Here is a 9,894-nt window from a genome sequence, read left to right as displayed (position 1 = left end):
ACGATATGTTCGAGGGTGCACACATATTTGTTGTTGGATGTGAAAACTAGATGGAATTCCAACCATGAAATGTTGAATGTTACTTATCAAAAGAGAAAAATGTTTCTTCATTTTATTCATGGGAATCTCAGTTACATAAAAAATACCTTATTATTCCCATACTACTAGTAGTTCCCCAATATAAGTATTGATTGATAGAGCATCATATCATTATGAAAGTTGTGATTTTACTATTCATTATTAAATGAACCTATTGAATTATATTAATAAGCTTGGTACATTTATATGTGGCATCTGAAGGCAAGAGGATGGATATACAAAAATATTAGAAGATGAAGTAATTATCACATGTTGACATGTTTCTTTCACTTTACTTAGGTCATATTCAGGATAACCCAGAGGATTTATTGATTTCTACATACACATATTTTTCATCATTTTTTCATGATATTTTTAGGAATCACCCCCAATTTTGATAGTCACTTCCATCTCCCTAAGTCAATTTTCCTCCCCTTCTTCTCTATCAATCAAACTATTAGATACACTCCTTGTGGGCTGAATATTTCTGCATTACCAACGTACTTTGGCATGTTTAGGTTTATATAAATAATTTTGATTACATGTGACTCAGGACTACTTGAACATTCTCTGGTTATATAGTATCTATTTTTCACTCCACTCGAGAGCATAGCTCATGAAACATGTCATGTAATGTAAGATGCGAGTTCATTTCAAGATTACCTTCTTTTAAAGTTAGAGTAATTTAAATCCTGATGATCATTTAATCCTAGTTTACTTCAAATAAAGATGACATGGCACAAAATTTGATTTGACATAATGATATCTTGAATTTATCTTCCACCACTTGATTTGGAATTCATCTTGTGGTATACTTTTCATCTCGTGGTATAGTTTGGCTTCTTGATGGTGCTGTCTTGCATTAAAGATACAACAAATTATATTGGATCTAATGGAATTAAATTGTGAAAAAGAGGTCTTTATGAAAAGTAGAAACTTTTCAACATGATATTCTTGCAATTTTTACATTTTTCTCACCTTGTATCTTCACCCCTTGATTTTAATTTAAATGCACATATTATCATTAAATGGGTTGCTGGGGTAACAACTCAATAGCAAGTGTTAATTTTTAGTATGTCATGATAATATTTGTTTTCTTGATCTTTCAAAGGGACAAAAAAAGGCTTCTAAATTACTGAACAAGTCTATTTTCTTTATACTGAATTTCACTCACAAATCAGAGGAATTTAGAGGAATTCAGAACAATTAAATGGGAAAAGGTCGTTGCATTGTCAGTCAAGGCAAAAGGAGGGGTTTTTCTGAAAATTACCATGCTTTGTCTACTACTACCATCTTCTTCTACTTTGAATGGCTGTGGAGCAAACCAGCGGGAAGAGACGATCGAGCGGCAGAGCGATCTCGCAGGCATGGCTCGATCGCTTCTTCTCTCAATTCCAGTTGCAAAGGGTCACTACAATCTCTTCGATTCTGGAAGATTCATCTCTTCTGGCAGTCTCGGGGGCAGGATCAAGATGACCCGCTCATGGCGCTTCAGTTCATCAATTGGAAGAAATTCTCGTGTGATGATGTCGGCCGTGTCGGAATCCCCGGGTAAGAAAAGGTATGCAAAGATCAAATCCGAGTCGGCTGGGCCGATTCCTGCTAGCGAACTTCTCCAGGTTGTGGAGCTTGCTGCCAAGGCTGGTGCTGCGGTAAGTACCCTCAACTGGGTTGCCTGATTCGGTCTTCTATTTTTTGTTGCTGCGCCTGAAAATTGATGGGTTGGCATTGAATTCTTCCATTTTTTTTCCAAAGTTTAAGTGTGTTTTCCCCATTTTTTTATTCTTCTCGTTGTTCTTGGCGGTTTTTTGGTCTTATTATGAAAAAGCATCAGAGGGCCCTCCTATATTAGGGCCAAAAATGCCGGTTAGCATCCTCAATTGGGTTTCTGGTTCAGTTTTCGATTTCTTTCCTGGGTCTGAAAATTGATGGGTTTACATGGACACTTTAAATTCAATCTATGGAAAGTTATTGAATTCTTCAATTTTTTCGAAGCTTGAAACTATTTTTGTAACTTTTTTTTTTATTTTTCTGTTCATGTCGATTTTTTGATCTGATTATGGAAGAGGATTTGTTATGACACATCAGAGGGTTTTCCCTTATACAGCCCATAAATGTCAGTAATAAACCTTAACTGGATTTGCTGGTTTGATTTTTGAGTTTCCTGGTTTTGCCAATGGATACATTTCCACAAAAATTAAAATTCTATGTTTGGGAAACTGGTATAACCGTCCCGGTACTATCCGAATTTAAAATTACGCATGGATATGTCTGGAAAAATGCAGGTCGAATTGAAGAAGTGATCTCAATTCTGGTGGATCAAATATGATGAAGATCCATAACTTTCCTAGAATTTTGGTAATGATTTTTTTAAAGAAATTTGAGAACAGAAGATGAGATAGAAACAAAAGAAAAATGATATTGGAATGGATCACTCCTCTAAAGCTCGGAACTCAATCCCACAGCTTCAGCCCTTTGTGGCCGCAGTAAATGCCACTCGACTTCTTGGAAAATGATTTTCCGATCTGGCCTTATTCTGTTTAGGCATTATTTGCACTGTCGCGCACATGTCGGCTTTAAAGGTTCACCTCGATGGGTCTTTTCTGGTCAATCTTCTCCGCTTCCTCAAGTAATTTGCGCTTTGGTGCTTATCGGAACTCGTAAAATTCTTCCATTTTCTTGAAGCGTGGAAATATTTTGCCCTCCGTATTTCATTCGTTTCTCTGTTCCGGGTGGTTTGTTTCTCTTATTAGGAGAGAGTATTTACCGTAACGTGTGAGTGAGTTCTCTTTGATAAGTTCTAGGGTGTTTGTGTTTGTCCAAACCTTGATTTATTATCATCATCTTACCAGGTCGTCATGGAAAATGTCGAAAAGCCCAGAAACATCATATACAAAGGGGCGACAGATTTGGTCACAGAGTGAGTGCTGATCATTTTCTTCTTTGAAATTTTGACCTCCAATTGAAATTTGTTATGGTCCAATACCCCAAGGGTATCTTCGGTGCTTTTGCTCAGTAGGGCATCTTGATCATTTTAGGTTTGTTATTCCCTTCTTTAGAAATACTTGTACGCCTCCTTTCATCCTTTTAGGAGGACCGTCAAGACTGGGGGTAAGTTGCCTTGACAATCTATTCTTTTCTGACATTTGATGGATCCCAGTCCATCCTCATGCTTGTCTTTTGTCAATCCCGGACTCCTCTATCAACCTCTCCTTTTTCCCCTTTCCCGACACAAACCTAAATCTAAAGTATGATTAATTCTGTCAATGCCTCAAGGGACCTTACATAGAACAAGATATTTCAATGGCTAAATTCCTGCCTCAGATTCCTACATAAGAGAGATCTACACCACTACTTTATTATCAGTACCTGTGACTACTTCTCCAAGCATATTCATGTAATGTTCTCCGACTCATGAAAGGTCCCGAAATACCAAGAATGTCACCATAATGTCGTTCATCTTATTAAAAGCTTTCAGGCTAATCAAGCCTAAAAGACTGTCCATCTTATTGGGCCTGTAAAAATATTCTTTACTTTCATGATGGCACTAAATTTCAATAACCTGTTCTTGAATTTTATTTTTATTGGAGTGTACAATCGGTTGACTTGGTCTTTGTGATCCTGGATCTCATCGGTAATTAATTTCTTTTTCCTGATGGTTTCAGAGTAGATTAATTCTACCGAGGCTTATGCATGTCAATTCCCTTGGCTTTTTAGCACAGATAAGAATAGCGAGCTAGCTATTCTCGATGTGGTCAAAAAGAACTTCAAAGATCATCTCATCCTCGGTGAAGAGGGTGGGCTTATTGGTGACACATCATCTGAGTATCTTTGGTGCATTGACCCTCTTGGTAAATGATCTACTTTTGGTCCCTGAAAAATCAGTTATTCAGTTACATGACAATCTCACCTGTGTTTTAATACCATCAATTTAACTTTTTTTACCATGTCTGTTCACATGAAAAATAGATCATTTTCCATTATCAAAATTTTCACCACAATCGTATAGGTAAATTAACCCTTTCTGCTAAAACACATGAAACTGATGCATTATGCTACTTTTTGGCCATTGATTCTCTGTTTTCTGTTGAAGCTTAACTGATTTAGATTCAGTCCAGATATATATATTTCTCTGAGAAACATATTAATTACTTATATCAATCGCAGAAGTATTATTTTAGAGAAGAAATCTGTACATAATTAGGTTCTCATCTATCATCGATACTTTGTTTTATTTTTTCTTATCTTATGTTTTATTTATTCTGATTTTCAGATGGAACTACAAATTTCGCTCATGGGTACCCTTGCTTTGCGGTGTCTGTTGGTGTTCTTTTCCATGGAAAACCAATTGCGGCCACTGTAGTAAGTAACATACCTTTTATTTCTCCCTTTGATATTTTTATCAGGAATTAATTAAGCTAAGAGGCCTTATGACATTTATGGAAAATAAAAATGCAAACATACAATGGACAGTCTTATTTGAGGTTTTCTGCTGTTTCTTGACTGTTTTTTTCACTTTCATGTCATGTAATGTTGATGAGGCGGTCTGATAAGTACTTGAACGTATTGTTCTCTTGTTTGATGGAAACAGCACACGAGGTCTGCACTTAGGCCCACAACTGCTGATCACAGAGTTCCCCTCTTGGGTTCTGAAGCAATTAGTATACTTTTTGCTTGCAAGCTTGAACAGAAAAATCTGATCAGTCCTCTCTGATCTCCTTAGGAATTTTCTATTGCCTCCTTTTCCTGCCCTTCTTCATGCCTTTTTGGATTAAGGCTGATGTTCCTTTCATTCATTCACATTAATGAACCGGTTTAAATAGGAAGTGCTTTGGCCTGTTTGGACATCCCACTTGATTTGAGCTTAAGTGGCCCTTCTCTTGTGCTTTTTGGTGTATGTGAGACAGCTTCAGCTCTCATGACAATCTCATGAAACTGCTGATATGCATTCATTAAATCCTATGTGATAGCCAGCGGTGTATGGGAAATAATTCAGATGAAAGTTATTTTACAACGGATACATATTAAGTTATTTGGACATTCAACTTGCCTTTTTTTAGAGTGGGGTTTTAAATAGTTCAAGGAAATACTCTTCTCATAGTTTTTTGTGTGTTATGTGGAAGAAAAATGTGTGAAAGGACTGTGCTGGTTAGTATGAGTAATAACAGAAGCAAAATATGGGTGTCAGATATTGGACTTTCACAAAATGATTTATGAATGATGATCAACATTTCAAGGTATCTATATTTAAAAAAAAAAAGCATTTCAAGGTTTCTGAGAAAAATGGTATCAGTCCATTTATGTGATTTGTTAGATTGAAGTCAATCTACTTGCACAGTTAATGTGTGTCTCTCGCTGGACGTTGAAAATCCCTTAAACTCTTTCACATAAACATTAAAATTTTCAATTCTGATCTAATAAATCTACTTTGTTTCCTCATTCAAAGGTTGAGTTTGTTGGTGGTCCAATGTGCTGGAACACACGCACCTTTTCAGCATCAGCAGGTACGAAAACTTAATTTTTTATTTGGAAATTTTTTTTTTTCTATTGTTCTTTATGCGCTGATCAGATTCATTATACTACTTTCAATATTTTAAGTACATTTTCTGGTGAAGGCTAGGATGCTCTCATTCAATATTTGGTTGGTCAGTCGGTCAGACTAGAGAGTGGAGGATTATATAAGAATGTAGCATTCCTTGCTACATCTGAGACCATTGTGCAGGACACAAGACAGTTGGGTGTGGATAGGCACATGCTTTTCTTTCCTGGGTGTATATGTGTGTGTCAGACACAATCACCTTGAGGAACCGACGACCATCCCATATGGGAATGAAAGATCCCCCTAAAGATGCAGTTTCTTGATTGGTTGCTCCGCAGATGCAGACGGCTGACGTGGGTCGTCAGGAAAAGATGGTCCTTGAAAGCCTTGTCATAGAGTATCATGTGCACAGGGGGTGAAGAGGACGACTAATGTTTGCTTGCCGGGGTAGTGTAGGCTCGCCATTCATCCACAGGGATGGATGTCTTCTTCGAGGAGGTCTCCTGGGACTCTACAGGGGCAGTGCAGCCAGGAAGCAGGAGCAAGGCTGCCCTTCGCAGTGCTCTGGCCAATATGGCTGAATCTGAATGAGGTTACTTTCAAAGAAGGTGCCGATGGATGACGTCGTGCAGGCCATGGCGAGTCTATCCTCTTCTTGGTTTAGAGGGATGTGAACAGAGGGGGAGTGGACCCTTCGGTTGACGCGAATTCATTGATTATATATTTACACAAAAAATCGTCTTTTCCATTGAAAAATACTTAAAGACCTCAGACATTTTGTTATTATCCAGAGTGATGTGTCGGGCCCGTGTCCTATCACTTCTGTTATAGTTATGGTTGATAACTGAATGAGAATTACTTGGATTCTGATACGGTGCAGTATCAAGGTAAAGAATTCAACAAGTAGTTTGGACTTACAATTGGTTGTCTCGCCTTGCTCCTGCTCTGAATATTCGTTGACTTCGTCTCCGTGCGTCCCGCTGGCCGAGCCCCAGATGAAGATCTTTGCCGAATGCAGCTCCCACTTCTCTGAGATACTAGCTGCACGAGACCCCTGAATCCTCGGTGCCCTTTCCCCTCTCATTGCCTTTATTTATATCCCTCTTTATTGTCTTCCTAAGCTAACAATCACGAATCTGGCTGTTATTTTGCCAGCTCAGCGCCAGCTGGTCCACTATCTTTCTGCCCTCGTCTCTTTCTTCTTTCATACATTCTTATGGGGATCGTATCAGATTCACCTTATGCAAAGCAAATTGGATGTATCAGAGATCATACCCAATATCCGGAATATCATGCAGACTCAGTTTTGCACCTCATCTGAATGAGGTCATCTTCCAGACCATGCTAGACTTTCTTCCTTCTCCTGAAAACTCAAGCTGACTTCTGAGTTCTACCCACCTTTGGGAGACTGGTCCGTCAGTCCATTATGCTCTCTGTATCTATCTTGTCACCACCAACACAAGCACGTTTGATCTGAAGCTATCATTATGAATGGGCTCATGGCTAGGCCTGATACTTGTCAATGATGATGAACACGATTATGTTCCAAACACAAGCTTAACTCATGTAGAATACTTTTGAGACCAGATGAGATCTGTAACGATCCCCTTAGTTCCAAGTTCTTTACCCTTTTGATGATTGTGGCCCAAGCTCTCTCCTTTTTCATTGCCACTCCTTCGGAAGACTTGTAAGAGATGAATTCACATCACTGTTCATTCATAGTTATTTTGGTTACTTAATGGATTGCGTTGTGTAATATTTGTACTCTGGTTTTTGGAAGGAACTTATCTATTGATTATTTTTTTTTGAACGACAACTTATCTATTGATTATCGTATTTGCTTAAATGAAATATGTAAATAGCTTCTCTAAGAACAACGGGAGTTTAAAAATTTAGAAGCCCAAACTATTTTTGTTAGACACCCTTGAACAAAAGCATAGCTCCTGAAGTAAACTGAAGTATGCTGAGCGTAAAGGGACATTTTTTTTTTCATTTTTTATTGAAAATTAAAGGATATCCTTTTGTACACTCAGGTGGCGGGACCTATTGTAATGGACAAAAGATACACGTGAGTCAGACAGATCAGGTACATACATGCCACGCCATCCACCTGTCAAAAGGAATGATTCAAAATTTGTGTTATTTTTCTTTTTTTCAAGATAATATGCTACATTCGAGGATCTGTTTTCTTAATTCAGTAAAAAATGCTAAAATTTTGCAGTACTTTTCAAGCCCTGTAAATTAAAACATTCATATATTATTCCTTTTCCTTTCATATTATTAATCCAAACCCAAAAGCAAATAATATTATAATGACCACGGCCAGGGTGTGGGGCGGCCACTGTAGGCCTTACGTGTACTTAATGATCATATTTATTTATCACATAGGGAGGGTCACCAATTTTGTTTGATCTCGCTTATCTTTATTTAAAAAAGTAATTTGAATCAATTGGGATTTTAGATCGTATGTTAATTTTTCACATGCATTAGAGACTGGAACATTCCAAGGAACTGAAAGATGATGTCTTAATTCAAACATATTCAAGCGACACTTTGGCGGCTAATTGATTGCATCTGCAGGTAGAACGATCTCTTCTTGTAACTGGTTTTGGATATGAGCACGATGATGCTTGGGCCACCAACATTGAGTTATTCAAAGAATTCACGGACATTAGTCGGGTAATATACCTAGAAAATATGCATGAATTATACCTTAAATAGTTGAATATGAACTGTTATCTTTAATTGCATCAAATGCAGGGCGTGAGGAGGCTTGGCGCTGCTGCTGTTGACATGTCACATGTAGCTCTTGGTATTGTAGAAGCTTATTGGGAATACCGTCTAAAACCGTGGGATATGGCTGCTGGGGCTTTGGTAACACATATTTGCCTTTTTCTTAATTGAAAATATTTTAGTCATATTTCCAGCGTCAGTCACTGCCATGATTGAATAGTTTCCACGTTTGAAAAATCATTAGCTTTTCTTTGAGCTCCACATTATTTGGGACAGATCGTCGAAGAAGCTGGAGGAACTGTTACCCGAATGGATGGCGGGGAGTTTACTGTCTTTGATCGGTCGGTCCTCGTCTCCAATGGGCATATCCATGGAAAGGTTTGGGCTGTTAACTTTTTTCAAAATATATTCTGAATTCATAATTATGCCACTAATTTCGTTCAAAAAAAAACCCATTTTTTATCACAGATAAATTTGGAAAATTAAATACATGTGGAATTTAAATCATTTGGTCTTGAAGTTATTTGTACACTGTGGACTTAGTCCGAATCCCTTTCTGCTCTTTTGAAATTGGAATTTTATTCTACTCTATTTAATTAAATACTGGGTTATTAATTATTTACTGTCTAGTTATTAAATTTGATCTGGAGTTAAATATAAAAACTAAGTCTGCAAAGTGTATTATTGACTTCTGTGGCATGAGAAGTATCTTGGTTCGTGGGGAATGTTTTATTTAATTCCTCTTGGGATGTCTTCCTAAGTTTGTAAACCCATTTTTCCAATAATTTTCCAAGGTTTCTACTTCCGTTTCTTCGCTGCTGATGAATTTTAAAAAACGATAATTATGTTGATTATTGGGTAATGGTTTTAATCTAAAATATGAAGGCCGAGACTTCAAAAAATTGGGTTTGGCAACGATCTCCTTTCTGATTTTTTATATTTTCTGTATTATGTCCTATTTAGCTTCTGGAGAGGATCTCCCCGCCCACTGAGAAGCTGATTAGGGACGGCATTGACATGTCACGTTGGTTCAAGCCGAAGGACTATCAGACTGATTTTTAAATTCTATCCTCTTTCTAAAAATTTTCATTCAACATAATCAAATGAAGCTTTTGTTATTTCCCATCCTTGTTATTGACAATCTTTGACTCTCATCCACAGCCAACAACTAGAGTGAGATAAACTTTCTCCAATTTTCTCCGATATGGATTATATCTGCAAAGGGCTAGGGGTCAATCTTTTTGTCGCTATTGTCTGATAAGGTTTAGAACTTACTGACACCAGGGGAGATGGATGTCCCAATATTTAAAGGTTTGTTTAGGATGTCAAAGCTAGTCATTATCGTCATCCGTTTTTGGTATGAGACTAATGACGAGATGATGAGATGATGATGGGACAATGATGAATTCATCATAGAATGATTGAGATGTATGACAAATCATCACCATAACAATCATCATCATTGTCATTGTCATCATGATACATTCTTTATATGAACGTACCAAAGAGGACTCAAAGCGACAGAGGGCCACGCATATGTGAAC

The 9,894-nt window shown here is 37.5% G+C and overlaps 1 protein-coding gene across 1 annotated transcript; it reads left to right on the top strand.

The window, feature by feature from the left end:
* Positions 1-1,382: 1,382 nt before the first annotated feature.
* IMPL1 (myo-inositol monophosphatase like 1) lies at positions 1,383-9,475 on the top strand. Its single transcript, XM_078580994.1, has 10 exons — positions 1,383-1,730; positions 2,931-2,998; positions 3,796-3,929; positions 4,352-4,440; positions 5,525-5,582; positions 7,651-7,703; positions 8,198-8,296; positions 8,378-8,491; positions 8,627-8,728; positions 9,314-9,475. The coding sequence occupies exons 1-10, from the start codon at positions 1,446-1,448 to the stop codon at positions 9,410-9,412; spliced, it is 1,101 nt and encodes a 366-aa protein (XP_078437120.1). The 5' UTR covers positions 1,383-1,445; the 3' UTR covers positions 9,413-9,475.
* The last annotated feature ends 419 nt before the right edge of the window (positions 9,476-9,894 follow it).

Source organism: Wolffia australiana, chromosome 9 (assembly GCF_029677425.1).
Source record: "Wolffia australiana isolate 7733 chromosome 9, ASM2967742v1".
Classification (NCBI taxonomy): domain Eukaryota; kingdom Viridiplantae; phylum Streptophyta; class Magnoliopsida; order Alismatales; family Araceae; genus Wolffia; species Wolffia australiana.
The sequence above is the reverse complement of the archived record's forward strand: the minus strand, read 5'-3'. Positions and strand labels throughout refer to the sequence as shown.

Coding starts and splice junctions, on each gene's coding strand:
- IMPL1 (XM_078580994.1), top strand. CDS start 1,446: ATGGCTCGATCGCTTCTTCTCTCAATTCCAGTTGCAAAGGGTCACTAC. Junction 4,441..5,524: donor AACCAATTGCGGCCACTGTA/GTAAGTAACATA, acceptor CCTCATTCAAAG/GTTGAGTTTGTTGGTGGTCC. Junction 8,729..9,313: donor ATGGGCATATCCATGGAAAG/GTTTGGGCTGTT, acceptor TGTCCTATTTAG/CTTCTGGAGAGGATCTCCCC.